Consider the following 18,212-nt stretch of genomic DNA (forward strand, 5'->3'; position numbering starts at 1 on the left):
GTGATTACTCAAACTTCTCAGGGTGATGGTGATGATCTTTGTGCAGGCCTCTGCACTTTTAAGGCTGGAGAGCAGAAGTCTCGAGATATGAAAGAAAACCCCAAGTCTCTAAATATCACCCTGCCCATATTCTAGGCTGTTCTTGACCCTCTGGGCAAGGTACTGGTCTCAAATTTCCTCCACCTAGTAGAGTTTTCTCACAGATGTGTTTTCAGGCACATTAGTGACACATTTTGAGAAAGTGGGGGAATACAGCCAGCCAATCATGAAATTGCTGCAGGAGAAAGAATACCTGCTTTGGACATTATATCCAGCAGCACTCTGAGTAATCCAGAAATGACCGTGCAGATAAGTCCTCAATTTGCAGAAAACTTTTTGTATTTATGTGGAGGAAGAACACTGCACTATTACAGAAATGTTATATTGCTATTTCCTTTGTGGGTAGTTTTGTGCTGGTTCGCATCTACCAGCAAAGTTCAAATGAATCAGCCTTTTTCATCATAAAATGGCCTCCACAGAACTGTCAGGAGAATGTTGCAGTCACCTGCTCGTGTTTCATCTAAAACTCACACTACTCATTTCCTGTCTCAACAAGAGGATACGGCAGGAAAACTCATTCCCTAAATCTCATTCTGCACACTTCCACCTCCCACACACAGTGAGTGAAGCTTGAATCACCATGTTTGATGGTGTTTCAGCTGCGCAATTCATGTTTGCTGTGCCGATTCATGTTATAACCTGGGCATGTCTATCCTTCTTTCCATTTTCTCTGTTCCTTTTTGTCACAGTAACTTTTCGAGATGTCAGAGTGCTCCCATTTGCAACCCTTGGACAAACTTTTAATTGACAAAAGCCTATTTCTATGAAATGCCACCCCCTTTGCACAGGATGTCCATGTACAGCTCTGATGTCATCCCCTCCAACATTTTTCTGATGTAAATAGGGATACCCTATTCAGTAATAATAATAATAATAATAATAATAATAATAATAATAATAATTTTATTATTTATACCCTGCCCATCTGACTGGGCTGCCCCAGCCACTCTGGGTGGCTTCCAACATATATAAAAGCACAATAAAACATTAAACATTAAAAACCTTCCCTATACAGGGCTGCCTCCCAATGTCTTCTATAGGTTGTAGAGCTCCTTATCTCCTTGGCTTTGTGGTAGCATAACTCCATACACCCCAACATTTCTCTGATGAAAATGGGACGTCCTAAGGGAAAGTGGGATATTCTGGGATCAAACCAGAAACTAGGACAGCTTCTGTTAATATGGGACTGTCCCTGAAAAATAGGGACACTTGGAGGGTCTTTTACATGTCCTTGAAACTTCCCCCTCTTATTCATCATGAGCTTGACTGCTTTGTGTCCCCACCCCAAAGTGACTGATTTGCCTCTCATTTTACACCTACTACCTATATGTTGCACTTTAGCACCAGAAATTATAGGTATGCACTGGAGTTCTGAGTACTTCCCCAGTTACGAGGCAAATGGTGTCATTGGGGCGGGGCTTTTACATTCCAGAGTCAGATTTTTTTAAATTTGTTTTATTTATTAAATGTATACACCACCTTTCATCCGAGGATCACAGGGCGGTTTACGGTATAACAGAAGAGATTGTATTATTGATGAGGTGCCTCAGGTAAGACCAGGAGTTTCCAAGTCACTCTGTAGATTCGAGTTTCCCCAAAATATTGCTGTTTTACCCTATTTGTTTATTTATTCATTCATGTATTTCTGAAGCAAAACTAAGCCGACTAGAGAAACAGCATGAGCCAAAAGGGTGGAGAGGCATATGCCTTGTCAGGGTGGATTCTTTCAGTGTGACAGGCAGGTCTAGGCTTTAGTCACAGTGAATTATTTTCTCAGTGGACTCCAATTCCTGTACATATTGTTAAAGCATATTTCTGCAGTTCCATGCTGGGTCCGTCCCCCCATTACTCTTCCCCTATGCAAGTTGAAGGAGAGATCTGACTCTTTCCCAGGGAGAAGAGGCAGTATCACAAAAAAACAACAACAACTGGTCGCAGCAGCCTGTTCCCATCAACAACCCTTAAGGTAACAAGATCTGAGTTGGAAGGCTGACATATACCTCATTGTTTCCTGGGGATCCATGTTATCCTCCACCCCATGATTCCTGTTATACCCACCCCAAAATTTTGAACTTTGCCCATATGGAAGAGCCATTGACACCTGACAGGCTTCATCCCTTCAGAAGGGGTGACCATGCCTGCAAATTGCATCTAAGCCTGCAATTTGCAAAACACACTTTCTTATTTTTTAAAGAAAGATTCCCCGCACAAAAGACCCCTGGATGTATCTCCCTACAATTGGGATTAACCTTCGATTAATCATGAAAATTCCACCCACTTCTGGATGGGGTGGGAATTATAGCTATTGTTAAAATCCTCATTATAGTGAATGGGAGGCGGGCAGAGATTTGTTTTTATCCAGATCTAAGAAGTTCCGAAACAGGCTGGGCTGCTACTCAGAGCTACAGTTACAAAAAAAAAAAAATCTCGTGACTGTTGTACACTGCTACTAGAGATACAGCTAGAGTAAAATGAACACCTGGAAATTTTCAGGTCTTGATGCACTGCTTGGGTAAAATGGCATAACCCATACTGAGCCACAGGTCATTGATTTCAGCTTCTAGCCAAAAGACTACAGGAACATTGACTGGCCTTCTATGCTTTCAGAAGTTATCTTAGTTCTTGCCCATATTCCTTTGCACTAGGAAGCATTATCCAGAATGTACAAGAGAGCCAAGAATATTCCTTTTTTAGGAGACACTCAATGACTGAGTTTTGCTTCCCCCACAGGGACAAAGCTAGATATCACATTTGAGGCTAGAGGGGGAAAACATCCTAAGTCAGACAAGGTAGTGGCCTCGATTTATTTGAATGCAGTGATGGAGCTTAGTTCCATGTATAGCATGTGCAAGCATTCTAAGCATCAATTCAGATTCCCTGATGTGTTTAGGAAGGCATTATGTCATTCCCATTGGTTTAAAGTAAGGGGGATATTAGGAAACAGTGCTGAATTTTAATTTACTTACTGCACAGCTGTCCCTCGTCCTCTCCCTCTGTACAGTCTCTGATGAAGTCACACACCTGTCCCAGCTTGATCACAGTTCCATTCCAACAGCTGAAGGAACTCTGCAGAGCCATTTTAGGACCAGAAGGAGAACCTGTGTAAAAGAAGAGAGATCCGCTGAAATTTCTCCACAGCAATTTGTGTTGCAGTATGCTTTGCAGCTCCACACTGTCCACGAAACAGGCCACAATAATCCAGAAAACTCTAAGGCCAGTTTAGGAAGGGCAAAAATTCGACCTACATCTCCTATACTCCCAAACTAACATAATAACTGAAGTGATCAAGGTGCCATTGTTCTTTGATTTGGGAGAAAGGGCAGGATAGAAATTCAATAAATAAATAAGATCAAAACCTAAGACAAACCTAGTTGTTAAATATGTCTTATCATTTAATATGCAATTTTCATAGAGTAACCAATGGGGCAACAGGGAAGGTGGGTAGGGTACATGTAACTCTTTCCTTCCATACTGTGTATAAGAATGTGATGAATTAGCAAAAGGGGACATAAAACATTTAATAAGAATTTGGATAATACGTATTATAAGGTGGTTAGGAATTAAGCTCATTGTTTGCAACAAGCAATTAATTCATTTGCAATCAATTAAGATTTGCAATTAGTTAATTTATAAATTGCTTCCCATGAGGCAGTTCACAGCAGTTTACAGTACAATGACACATGCAATTAAAAATAATTGCACATAAAAACCATTTAAGGAAACAACTATAAATGTTAAAAACAGTTTTTAAGAGCATCACATACATGAAATCAATTGAAAACTGAAGCCTGATATCAACTGGGATAAGGTTTATAGAAGGTTTGTTGATAGAGGAATGCCTTTAGCAGGTGCCGAAAAGGCAACAGAGAAGGTGCTTGTCTGGTGTGCCATGGGAGGGAGTTCCAAAAGGTTGATGCCACCATACCAAAGGCCCAATTCTGACATTGTGCCTGCAGGATGCCCTCTCCTGCAGAACATAATGATCGATTGGGTATGAGGTGAGCTTTTAGGTATCCTGGTCTCTATCCAATGCTAGCACCTGGAATCTAGTCCAGTAGCTAACTGGAAGCCAGTGCAATTATTGCACCAGCAACATAACATGCTGTCAATATTCTTCCCTGGTGAACAGCTGAGCAGCTGCATTTTGCACTAGCTGCAGCTTTTGGATCAGCTCAGCTTACAGCCATTACAGTAAACCAGTTCCTTTCTAGAATGAACTTTCCGTGCCTGAATGGGAACTTTTGGGTCTCACTGCAGCTCCCCCAACCATCTCACAACCTCACTGCTTTTGTAGTCCAAGGCAGGTAGCCAAACAGGTCTAAAAAGCACCTGGTGGGCCACCATGCCAGGTTATTACGATTGCATTCACCTTGATATGTCACATATTTTGAAATCCTGCTTTGAAGCAGGCTGATTGTGAGAAGGAACAAATATACCCCAGCCCAAATAGCGTTGTGCCAATGTATGAGCCACAGGGTTTATGTTCCCTCCTTTTATGAAAGCCGTCATCTCAGGGTCCAGTCAGTGGTCTGGGAGTGCTGCAGATTTACCAGAGCTAAATAGGCATGGATTGACTGGCAACCTGCACTGCCAACCCCCCCCCCCCCGCTTTATCTCTGGACATGCTGGCTCTGAACATGCAAGAAATGTTGGATGTGGCTTCCAGAAGAAGGCAAAGGGAAATGCTGCTGCTTCACATAAAGAAACTCCAATAAACACATGGAAGAAGTGAACTTCAAGTGGTTCCATAAATCGCAACCTAATAATGCATTTCCTTCACCACCTCCGGGACTCTTGCACTATTGAAGGAACTCATTGTTTTGAAAGAAAGAAAAAAGCTGGTGTGCTACTGTTTTCTTTGTTCTTGCTTTTATGTGGATGAATAGAGTTCAATCAGCAACATAGTCTCTTTTCATGGAAACTACTAAATCCCTTAAAATTCTTCTAGAAAGTTAAACGAACGGGAGATGCCAAAAGTAAGCCATGAGCTCCATAGAATTGTAAAAGTATATAAATAAAATATTTTGATAGACTTGGCCCTCTCCAGATGTTCAACCCTTTCCCCCCAGAGAAAGAGATAGAGAGATGCATAAAGGCAACCCAATGGCTGGATCTGGCCAATGTAAGAAATAGAGAAAATGAGTTCTGTGATAAATAGTAGTAGAGGATAGTTCGCACATGCATTTTCTCTATATGTAGGCAGGTGTTTACAGGCTTGCTAAAAACTTTTTTAAAAAAGTATTTTTATTAAAGATTTTCTTGGTTTACTAAAATATGTGCAATGTCTCTTTTTTTAAGTAACATTTTTACAGATCAGTTTCATTTGTTGACACATTAGTGTTACATTAGGAAGAAAAGGGGGAAAGAGGTGGAGGGGGGAATGGTGAGTGGAGGTGGGGTCAGGTGGTGATGTTTCAATTTTACTTAATATATGTGAGGGTTTTGTGTCAGCGTCGCTTGTGCAGGTTCTCTGCTATTCACTTGTGTTCCTTTGGTGGTGAGAGAGGTCGGGGTTGGCCTAGGGTGTGGTTGTTTGTTTGTGATGCGCTTTGTTTTTGTGTGTGAGTGGGGTGGGTGAGTGTTTTGGATCAGGTTAGCCATATCGATTCATATGCTGTTGCTGGATTCTTGTTGGGCTGTGTATGTGATAAAGGGAAGCTATACCAGGGTGAAAGCATCTTCTTCTATTTGTCCCCATCCAGACATGTAAAGCCAATATATTCTAATGTATGTCTTAAACTGTTGGTTTTATTTATATTCTGATTTTTAAAAATAAAAGTTACTTTTAATTTTGACATTTGCTGACAATATATGTTTTATAGCCTTTGCAAAACTGCTTAAGGTTTTATTTACAATTAAGCAGCATACAAATTCTGTTAAATAAAAACTTGATCATTATACAGTTGAGCCCTTTTCATACATGCACATGATGTACAGAATGAATACATCATAGAGAAAGAGCAAGATTTTGCCTGTTGTCCCTACACTCAACATCCGCACATCCATCGCCTCCTCTGTGCACAAAGCCTAAGTGCACATAAAATGGGTGAACATTTGAAGGTCAAGGGCAGCCAACTACCTTTCCACACATAATATTTTGCTTATTTGGTAAACATGTGCAAAGGGCTTGGAATGGCTGGAAGCTAAATGTGTGAGCTGACTTGCTTGAAAACTATTAGACTAGAACCAGAGAGCTCCTTATGGAGCAGAAAGCAGTTCCAATCATGCAAGAGAACTGTCTCTAGTCTCAGCTGATTTCTGCCCCACCACATCATCAAATGCCCTTCCACGAGGTTTTGGGGGAAGGGACAAGGGGCTGCAGTGGAAAGGTGGAGGCAGGCATGGTCCATTGCACAAGCAGAACTCTCCTCATGGTTCTCCTCATGTGTAGGAGGTGATGCGAGGAAATATGGTTGAGAGTCCTGGAAGACCTGCTCTCTGCCTTGAAAGCCTTTTCCAACCTGGCCTGGGCGAGTGGGGCCCTGACTGACTCCAACTACAAAAGCTGAGGCTGCTGAACAGAATCTTGGGCTGGGGTATTGTCTAGGGGATTCTTTTGGCTGTAGGGTTGTTGTTACTTTTTTTTTAATCTTTATTTTGGATCTTATGGTTTATGTGGAACTTGTTCAGTTTAGTTGTGTACATTCTGATGTTTTGTTTATTGTTTAGGACTACTTTTGTTATGTGTGTAGTTATGTACTTTTTTGTTAGTTGTAAGCTGCACTGAGGTTTTTACTTTGAGAAGGTGCCATGCAAATAAAATGATTGAGTGATTGATTCTGACTATGACGTTACATCTTTAATGACCCATTTAGTAATACTGATCTTGCATGCTGTATGTGCACAGGATACTTTCAAGACAACGATGAGGCAAGCAATGAAGACAGATACTTAGCACTCCTATTTTTAACTACTGGGAATATTGGCATAAGGCAGCACAGGACTGAGACAAATATAGACACTAGGAAAGAACATGGCCCACCTGGGGGAAGCATTTGTGTTCCATTCCACACGTGTAAAGAATGGGCTACCTCATATGCTACATATGTTTCACTGTATAGAGATGCATGGATATCCTATGGGGAAGGAGGAATGGTTCTACATATATGCCAGCATTTTTGTACCCAGAGATTTGGGGCAGTCTATTATGTGCAGGTTCAAGGTATATGAGAATGGGCTGAGAGGCTGGGCATATTTGCCGCTTAAGAACTTCCTCCATATATAATGATCATTCACATTATAGATATCCATGTCATGAAAAAGTAATGTAGGAATAACAGGGATGTTGGAAGATTCTAACAGAAATGGAAGTGGAAATTACTGCAGTTTACATTTCCCTCTGTGGTCAGGAATGGAAATAAGTCTAGCAAACGCAAACAGTATTTGTTGTGGTTGTTTTTTAAGACCACAAATGATACATAATTAATTAGTTTTTTACATTGTTTTTTTATTGGGGTAACAGAGTCAATTGCTTACTGAAACCCTTTAGTATGTGGAGCAAGCAGAATTTGGTTACTTGTGCCAGTCACACAAAGAGAGATTCTTGTAGAGTAAGAAAAATAACACATAGTTTATTGTAGGAAGTACATAACTTGGATAGAAAAGTTTCTAGTTCTCACCTAATTAACTAATCTAGAGAAGAACAGGGCAGCTATGCTCTCAGAGGATAGCTCCAACAAGACCTCTAATCTTGAAGTCTAAGAGTGAAGTGTGAGGACGAGGAAGCTGTAAACTAAAAACTATGGTTTACTTTGAATGAGCAGTGTGCTGGTGCACACAGTTGAAAAGCTCTTGCTACACTCCTCTCCTGCTCCACAGAAAAAATAAATCAAAATATTGAATCATAGAATCATAGAATCATAGAGTTGGAAGAGACCACAAGGGCCATCGAGTCCAACCCCCTGCCAAGCAGGAAACACCATCAGAGCACTCCTGACATATGGTTGTCAAGCCTCTGCTTAAAGACCTTCAAAGAAGGAGACTCCACCACACTCCTTGGCAGCAAATTCCACTGTCGAACAGCTCTTACTGTCAGGAAGTTCTTCCTAATGTTTAGGTGGAATCTTCTTTCCTGCAGTTTGGATCCATTGCTCCGTGTCCGCTTCTCTGGAGCAGCAGAAACCAACCTTTCTCCCTCCTCTATGTGACATCCTTTTATATATTTGAACATGGCTATCATATCACCCCTTAACCTCCTCTTCTCCAGGCTAAACATGCCCAGCTCCCTTAGCCGTTCCTCATAAGGCATCGTTTCCAGGCCGTTGACCATTTTGGTTGCCCTCCTCTGGACACGTTCCAGTTTGTCAGTGTCCTTCTTGAACTGTGGTGCCCAGAACTGGACACAGAACTCCAGGTGAGGTCTGACCAGAGCAGAATACAGTGGCACTATTACTTCCCTTGATCTAGATGCTATACTCCTATTGATGCAGCCCAGAATTGCATTGGCTTTTTTAGCTGCCGCGTCACACTGTTGGCTCATGTCAAGTTTGTGGTCAACCAAGACTCCTAGATCCTTTTCACATGTACTGCTCTCAAGCCAGGTGTCACCCATCTTGTATTTGTGCCTCTCATTTTTTTTGCCCAAGTGCAATACTTTACATTTCTCCCTGTTAAAATTCATCTTGTTTGTTTTTGCCCAGTTCTCTAATCTGTCAAGGTCGTTTTGAAGTGTGATCCTGTCCTCTGGGGTGTTAGCTACCCCTCCCAGTTTGGTGTCATCTGCAAATTTGATCAGGATGCCCTTGAGTCCATCATCCAAGTTGTTGATAAAGATGTTGAATAAGACCGGGCCCAAGACAGAACCCTGTGGCACCCCACTAGTCACTCTTCTCCAGGATGAAGAGGAACCATTGATGAGCACCCTTTGGGTTCGGTCAGTCAGCCAGTTACAAATCCACTGAGTAGTAGCATAGTCAAGACCGCATTTTACCAGCTTCTTTACAAGAATATCATGGGGCACCCTGTCAAATGCCTTGCTGAAATCAAGGTAGGCTACATCCACTGCGTTCCCTTCATCTACCAGGCTTGTAATTCTGTCAAAAAACGAGATCAGGTTAGTCTGACATGACTTATTTTTCAGAAATCCATGCTGACTATTGGTGATCACAGCATTCCTTTCTAGGTGCTCACAAACTGTTTGCTTAATGATCTGCTCCAGAATCTTCCCTGGTATTGATGTCAGACTGACTGGGCGGTAATTATTTGGGTCCTCTCTTCCCCTTTTTGAAAATAGGGACAACATTTGTCCTCCTCCAGTCTGCCGGGACTTCGGCTGTTCTCCAGGAATTCTCAAAGATGACTGCCAGTGGTTCTGAGATCACATCTGCCAGTTCTTTTAATACTCTTGGATGCAGTTCATCCGGCCCTGGAGACTTGAATACATCTAAACTAGCCAAGTATTCTTGTACTATTTCCTTAGTTATTCTGGGCTGTGTTTCCTCTGCTGAATCATTTGCTCCAAATTCTTCAGGTCGGGCATTGTTTTCTTTATCGGAGAAGACTGAGGAAAAGAAGGCATTGAGGAGTTCAGCCCTTTCTGTGTCCCCTGTTTGCATTTCACCATCTTCTCCTCTGAGTGACCCCACTGTTTCTTTGTTCTTCCTTTTGCTACGAACATACCCATAAAAGCCTTTTTTGTTGCTTTTAACCTCTCTAGCAAGCCTGAGTTCATTCTGTGCTTTAGCTTTTCTGACTTTATGTCTACACGTGCTGGCTATTTGTTTGAATTCCTCTTTGGTGGTTTCCCCCCTTTTCCATTTTTTGTACACATCCTTTTTTAATCTTAACTCAGTTAAAAGTTCTTTAGATAGCCACCCTGGCTTCTTTAGGCACCTTCCATGTTTCCGTCTCATTGGTATTGCCTGAAGTTGTGCTTTTACTATCTCCCTCTTAACAAACTCCCAGCCATCATGAACTCCCTTTCCTTTTAGTATTACTGTCCATGGGATCTCACCCAGCACTTCCCTAAGTTTTATGAAGTCGGCTTTCTTAAAGTCAAGAAATTGAGTCCTAGTATGCTTGGCTGCTCCTTTCCGCTGTATAGTAAACTTCAGAAGAGCATGATCACTCGCGCCTAATGATCCTTCCCCTTCTACCCCACTAACCAGGTCATCAACCTTGGTTAGGACCAGATCTAAAATGGCTGTTCCTCTTGTTGCTTCTCCCACTTTCTGGACAATGAAGTTGTCCGCAAGGCCAGTGAGGAATCTGTTTGACCTTATGCTCTTGGCTGAGTTTGACATCCAACAAATATCCGGGTAACTGAAGTCCCCCATTTCTGCTATCTCCCTTCCTTTTGCATGCTTGGCCATCTGTTCCAGGAAGGCATCATCTATGTCCTCCGTTTGGCTTGGGGATCTATAGTAAACTCCCACAATGAGGTCACTGTTATTCTTCTCTCCCTTAATTTTGACCCAAATGCTCTCACTTTGGCTTTGAGGTTCTAAATCTTGGATCTCTTCACAGGTATACACATCCCTGACATATAACGCCACTCCTCCTCCTTTCTTGTCTGGTCTGTTTCTCTGAAATAGATTGTATCCCTCCATTATTACATTCCAATCGTGGGACTTATCCCACCAGGTTTCAGTGATGCCTATTATGTCATATTTAGTTTGCTGTACCAAGAGCTCAAGCTCATCTTGTTTATTTCCCATGCTTTGCGCATTAGTGTACAGACATTGAAGTCCATTATTCATTCCCCCGTGTCTCTTATTTTAGGATTTTTTCCTGCCACCACTAGGTCTGCGTGCTGTTTGCTCCATTTGGTCTATGACATTTGGATGATCATCTTCATCAATTGATAGACTCCTACCTTCAGGAGCACTGTCTCCCTCCCCCACATTAGTCAGTTTAAAGCCCTCTTGATGAGGTTTCTGAGATTTTTGGCAAAAACATTTCTCCCAACCATTGTGAGGTGCAGCCCATCGCTTGCCAGAAGTCCATCTTCAAGAAACTGCTGTCTGTGATCTAAGAATCCAAACCGTTCCTGTTTACACCATTTGCGAAGCCAGTTGTTCACTTCCACTATTTTTCCCTCTCTCCCTGGGCCCCGTCGTTCAACTGGGAGGACAGATGAGATGACAATTTGTGCATTTAATTGCTTCAATTTCCTGCCCAGAGCCTCGTAGTCTCTTTTGATCTTCTGGAGGCTATTGCTTGCAGTGTCATTGGTTCCCACATGAACCAAGAGGAAGGGGTATTTGTCAGTGGGTTTTATGTTTCCTTGCAGTCGTTCAGTTACATCTTGGATCTTAGCCCCGGGGAGACAGCACACTTCCCGAGACATCTTGTCAGGCCCACAGATCACTGCTTCTGTTCCCCTCAGTAGGGAATCCCCTATCACCACTACACGCCTCCTCTTAGGTTTGGTTGGGGTTCTTCCGTGAGCTGTCCGTTCCAAGGTCGCCTGCACATTCCCTGAGGACTGACTTTGCTGCTCGTCTTCATATACCTGATCGACTGTAATGAGGGAGAGATCCTCAAATGGAGTCTTCCATGCTAGGGGAGAGGACCTCAAAGCGATTGTGTATTTCTAAACAATCAGAGCAAACCCTGGGCCTCCTACTTCTTTGAGTCACGTTCCTCCATATATCTGGCTCCTGTGTTGGTGAACTAGCCTCCTTCTCAGGGGAGTCCCCTGTCTCCTCCTTGGTGGAGACGGTGTGCTCTGTTGCTTCCAAGAAGAGCTCCAGCTCTCTAATTCTTTGGAGCGTAGCTACATGTTCCTCCAGTTGCTGGACTTTGTCTTCTAAGAGGGCAATCAACATGCAATTGCTGCAGGTAAAGCTGCCTGCAACCTTTGGCAAGATGGCAAACATTGCACAGGAACCGCAGGCGACTGCAGCTGTTCCCTCCCCCTCCATCTTGAGAATGTGTCATTGGGGTGGCTACAGCGGTCCTCCATCATAAAAAGCGTGAAGACAGGACAAATAACTCCCCCCCAAAAAACCCTAGGTCTCCCCCAACAAACGTTTGAGACTAGCTCCCCTAAATGTAAAAGATGGATCAAACTACGCGCGCCGCTAGGCGCGCGCCGCTGCCCTGCAAGCTCTGATAAGCTCCTCTCACAGCTAATCACCTGCCTCAACAGAAACCCTGCCCCCTCTGACCTTTGCACAGGGAAAGCAGCTAATCAGCCACAAAGAAACACACACACAAGAAAACCCTTTTTGCTCCTTCTTCAGCTGCTGCCCTGCAAGCTCTGACATGACAACGTAACTCTGGCTCATGGTTTTTTTATTGCCAAACAAACCACAAATGGTAACAAAGCTTCGTTCTTGGCCTGTTGCTAATGGATTGTTCAAGGGAAACAAATCACAAGCCCAGGTTCCAACTTCATGAAAAAACCAGATTCTGGCTTGTCCCTTGCTGTGTGGTGGGATCTGTGGAGTGAGAACTGTTTAGCAGCATGCACTGTCATGCCTCCTTCCTTATTAATCTGTAGCATGCAAACTGGGCCATTATAAGTTAGTATCTGTTTTACAAGGTACTAATCATAGCCTGTGGGTTAAACCACAGAGCCTAGGGCTTGCCGATCAGAAGGTCGGCGGTTCAAATCCCCACGACGGGGTGAGCTCCTGTTGCTCGGTCCCAGCTCCTGCCAACCTAGCAGTTCGAAAGAACGTCAAAGTGCAAGTAGATAAATAGGTACCACTCCGGCGGGAAGGTAAACGGCGTTTCCGTGCTCTGCTCTGGTTCGCCAGAAGCGGCTTAGTCATGCTGGCCACATGACTGTATGCCGGCTCCCTCGGCCAATAAAGCGAGATGAGCGCCGCAACCCCAGAGTCGTCCACGACTGGACCTAATGGTCAGGTGTCCCTTTACCTTTTAACCATAGCCCTAAATAACCAGAAAACAGGCTGTTTTTATCAGAACAGGGCACAGGATTTGCTGCAGATTGGATTTTTTACCGGAATAAAAAATACCCTGTGCACCTTCGGAAACCTTAGGGAGAAACACTTATTCTTTGTCACACTGTGCTAACTATCCAATTATAAATTTCTCTCAGTTGAAAAACAGCAACAAAATCATATTCCTTAAAATGTTGCCTCAATCAAGGGGGTTGATTTGAGTACTGTACCATTCCATCAGAATATCGATGTAAACCACCAAAGTTGCATTTCAACTTGGATCAAATAAAGGCACTAATTTGCTGATAAGGACTTCCAGCCTCCAGAGAGATCCATCACACTTGCAAGCAACAGTGACAAATGAAGCTCCATTAATTGTAATAGAAAGAGGTGCCAGTACTAGGATAATAAAACTATCAAGAAAGTATAAAAGCCACCATGTTGGAGAAATCCATTCTTGAGAAAGAAGAACAGAGCAACTTACAGTGCAATTTTATACCTCCCAACTCAGAAGGAGGTCCCAATGAATTTGGAGGCTTACTCCCAAGTAAGCAAGCACAGGATTGCAGCCTTCGGCAACTGAATTGAACGGGACTTACTTAGTTCTATTTTCCCTCATTCTCTTAGAATGGTAATGGCACTCAACTGAGAGGTGCCGGAACTGAGTTGCAAAAAGCCCCTGGTCTTACTGTTGATTAGACATGTACGAGATTGTATTGTTAATGTACATGTTCTCACCACTCAGAGAAGGATGTACAAAGTATGAAAGGCACGATGTCCTTGCCTCCCTGTTTCCCACTTGCAGCTCTGCTTCTCCCTGGGCTCTTTCCTTGTACGAAACTGTGTTTGAATGATGCCACATCAGTAGCCCATCAGGGCTGCAAATCCTTCACGATGACAACTCTGATTTCTGTTTATACAATAAAAGATAAAACGCAGAGGCAGTACCTGAACCCCCCTTGGCAGAATGAGCCATTGTTTGCCTGACTCATCCAACCTTGCTAAACAACACAGCTACATCATGTTTCCTCAGTACTACAGGGAGTCGGGAATCACTAGTGATTCAATTAGAGGCGCACTTGATACTTTTATTTATATTGCCTGACAAAACTAAAAATTAATGACGCGTGAGGGAAAACAACCACTATTTTCCCCCAAGATGATTTTGCAGTGTAAATCGGTTCAGGAGGGGGCTTTTTTAAAAAATAAAGGGCTCTGGTTTCTAAACAGGGTACTCTGTATTCCAGGCAGCTTTTTATATTTATTTATTTCCTGTAAGTTGCTCTGTTTCACTGAGCACTGCCCTTGTGTTTTGATCAGGGTCATTCACATCATCGCTAAAAAGATCTGATCTGAAAGCTGCAGGAGGGGAGGGGAGCTGTGAATTGCCCCTCCTACTGTTCTTTAGTGGTTGACATATACAATTTAGGGGGCTGCAACACTATACATTCATGGGAGTGTCCATTACATAAATCTGGGAAATATACACTTATGTAAACAGATGTATACAGTGGAACCTTGAGTTGCGGATGTAATCCGTCCTGAAGGCACGTCCGCAACCCAAAGCGTTCGCATCTAGAAGTGCCGCATCTGCACACACGCACGGCGCAATTTAGTGCTTCTGTGCATGCGCGAGCGGCGAAACCCGGAAGTAACCCTTCTGGTACTTCTGGGATGCTGTGGGATGTAACCTGAAGCGGACGCAACATGAGGTATGACTGTACTGCAGAATGGGAAAGGAACCACCAAGTCCAAGAGGATGTCAGTGTGGTTTATGAGCATAATCGAGGAAACTCTTGGAAACAAGGTTTCTTTCAGAAAATAGAAATCTTGCTGAAATGTGGAGGACAAAAAGAATCACGAACTCGCAAAAGAAAAGATAGAGTGCAAGAAAGAAAAAAAAGGATTTGAGGAGCACGTTACTAGAAACAATTTTAAAATGTGTAAATACATTAGAAGCATGAAATGAACTAGGAAATTGATTGGGTCTTTGGATGACAGGGCAATTAAAGGTGTGATAATGGAGGAAAAAATGGAGCTTCCAGAAAGACTGAATAAATTATTTCAGCTGTTTTTACTACGGAAGAAGTAGAACGTAACCTTGGACCTGAACTAACTTTCTCAGGAAGGGAGCCTGAAGAACTGAAGCAAATAGTGAAAGGAAATTATATTCTAGGTCTCATTAACAAATTAAAAACACTAGGTTCTTGTGGTATACACCCAAGTTCTTAAAGATCTCAAATGTGAAATGTGCAGATATTCTAGAAGAAGAAGAAGAAGAGTTTGGATTTGATATCCCGCCTTTCACTCCCTTTAAGGAGTCTCAAAGCGGCTAACATTCTCCTTTCCCTTCCTCCCCCATAACAAACACTCTGTGAGGTGAGTGAGGCTGAGAGACTTCAAAGAAGTGTGACTAGCCCAAGGTCACCCAGCAGCTGCATGTGGAGGAGCGGGGAATCGAACCTGGTTCACCAGATTACGAGTCTACCACTCTTAACCACTACACCACACTGGCTCTAGGAAAAATATGTACCATATACCTAAGATAGGTCTCCATATCTGAGGATTGAAAAGAGGCCAATGAAATACCCTTTAAAAAGTATCCTGGGAAATCTGGAAATTTACAGGCCAATTAATTTAATGGTTCTTTCTGGGAGAAAGCATGGTTAAATATATAACTGCCAAGCACATAGCATAACAAGTTTTCCTGAAGAAGAATAAGCAGAGTTCCTCTAATGGTAAGTTCCATCTAATTAACCATTGAGAGTTCTTTGACAGTATCAATAACCATAACTTCACATATACACTAATGGGGTCTGAACTGGTGGTGGCTGACAAGAAAACACATCCAGAGTTCATGGTGCTGCATACTGACTCAATTAAAATGTTGGCCATCAAGGCCCACTGGTGTTTACCGTGTTTTTTGTGGTGGCTATCATGCGTTCTCTGCCTGGGTAATTTTGGAGTTAAGAACATGTTGGCTGGGCAGCCAGGGGCAGACTTGTGCTGTGGTAAAAAATGGAAGAAGTGTCATCCATTAACCTTGCTGAAAGTAAACAGAAACCTATGAGGCTGACTTATACAGAGTCTGGCCTAACTCAGTAGTGTCTGCTCTAATTATCTCCCCAGGCTTTCAGGTGGGACCCTTTCCCCGTCTTAGCTGGAGAAGCCAGGGATGAACCTGGGACCTGTGGCATACAACATATGTGCTCTATCACTGAGCTCATTGGTGAAATGAGCACAGGAAAAATGCTAAATTCACTCTCCCCCTTCCACAAGGATGCATGAAGTGGCTGACAGTAAAACGCTTCAACAAAATAGCAATTATTGTCAGAACAGTTCATGACCGCAGCAAATGGAGCCACATCTAAAACAGTAATTTGAAACAAAGCAAAACAAAACATCACTGCAAATGCTAGAAACCCAAGGGCCAAAGGCTTGCAGCAACAAAGTAAGTTTCCAGTAAACACCTGAAAGTTAAGAGATACTTGGGCTGAGCACACAATACCAGCACAAAAATGCAGCTAGGCTGTTCTTTTTCTTTAGTTTGCAGGAAAGCTCAGCCAAATGCAGCATTCCATTATAAATGACTGGATAGGCACAAGACAGGATATGGATTGTGGATAACGGCGTTATCCAGCAGTGGGGGCACAAAGAAACTTCACATCCATTTGACCAATGAAAATATTTCGTACAAATGCTGAACTTGGAGCAGACTGCTCTTTCAATAAGAGACTTACTCCAATACAGGACTATCCTCTGGTAGTCCTTCCTATACTGGACCGCCCTCTGTAAAGTAGGACACAGGGCCACACTAGCACTGAACGAATCCCCATGTACACAGATGCTACCTAACTAGAGGAACACTAGGTAAAGGTAGAGGAACCCATGACCATTAGGTCCAGTCGTGACCGACTACGGGGCTGCGGCGCTCATCTCGCTCCACTGGCCGAGGGAGCCAGCGTACAGCCTCTGGGTCATGTGGCCAACATGACTATGCCGCTTCTGACGAACCAGAACAGCACACAGAAACGCCGTTTACCTTCCTGCCAGAGCGGTACCTATTTATTTACTTGCACTTTGACGTGCTTTCGAACTGCTAGGTTGGCAGGAGCAGGGACCGAGCAACGGGAGCTCACCCCGTCGTGGGGATTCGAACCGCCGACCTTCTGATCGGCAAGCCCTAGGCTCTGTGGTTTAACCCACAGCGCCACCCGCGTCCCTAGAGGAACACTAGTCCTGCTCAAACATTCTTCTCATGCAATGAAGGGAAGGGAACAGGGGTCAACTAGCTTGCTCTGCTCTCCCTCCATCTTGGCCTCACTGCTGCTTCCGTTGCCCTCCTCTAGTTGGTCTGCTGTACTCGTAGAGGCTCCCTGTCCAGTTTAGAACCCCAATGGTGCAGGGCTCTCTGTTACTCTGGGAAGCTCTGAAAGTTCAGCAGAAACCCTGTTGCGAATATTGGTCTTCCAATACAAGGAGAGCAACAGTGATGGGTGATGTGGATGGGAGTGAACCAGTAGGTTCGGCTAGGGTGCCCCCCACCCTCCCTCATGCAATTCTAATCATGTGGGGGAATTAAATGCCTGAATAGGGTTGTTGAAACAGACAATCCAGAGCCTCCTTTGCTTTCTGCACTTCCCTCCTGGAATGCAGAGCTTTTGAGTCTCCCAATGGCCATTGATCGCAATCATTTAAAAACCATCATTCTCAATCAGCCGTCAGGAAATTTCTACCAGCTACTGCTGTGAAACAACATACTGCATTTGTCTGCTCATTTATCACAGTTGACAAGGAGCTTGAATGAGCTTAGATATGCATTACACACACATACACACTTGTATTATATAGGTCAGTGTACACAAGCAGCAGCAACGTACACTGTGTGAGTTATTGGGGGTTTATGTCACCAGATAAATTGCTGTTCGGCTCTCCTGGTTACATATTCAGAGCATGCCTGCAGAAGGGGTGATTCAGACAGAAAAAGATTAGATGGCAAAATATGTATGAAAGGAAAAGCTCAAAACAAATTCCACTTTGTTTTAAACACTTGAACGTTCAAATAAATGCATTTGTATTCCAGCTCAGAGGCTGGGGCATTTAATTAATTTTTAATTAGAATGATTTATTTGATATTAAAAAATGGACATTTAATTTTCCATTCCCAACTAGCAGAGCCTACAAGACAAAAACTGTGTGCTCTCGTCCAGATCCTGTCACATGCAAAAAGAGACAATGGAGAAAGGGGTTGGGGGTGGGAGG

General features: G+C 43.3%; 1 protein-coding gene across 1 annotated transcript in view; it reads right to left on the reverse strand.

Annotated features, from left to right (window-relative positions):
* Positions 1-18,212, reverse strand: part of ALK (ALK receptor tyrosine kinase) — a 579,386-nt gene that overhangs the window by 148,257 nt on the left and 412,917 nt on the right. Inside the window, exon 6 of the mRNA XM_053382982.1 lies at positions 3,066-3,197. Coding sequence (XP_053238957.1) covers positions 3,066-3,197 — 132 coding nt within the window. The remainder of the gene's footprint in view (positions 1-3,065; positions 3,198-18,212) is intronic.

This window comes from Podarcis raffonei, chromosome 3 (assembly GCF_027172205.1).
Source record: "Podarcis raffonei isolate rPodRaf1 chromosome 3, rPodRaf1.pri, whole genome shotgun sequence".
Lineage (NCBI taxonomy): Eukaryota > Metazoa > Chordata > Lepidosauria > Squamata > Lacertidae > Podarcis > Podarcis raffonei.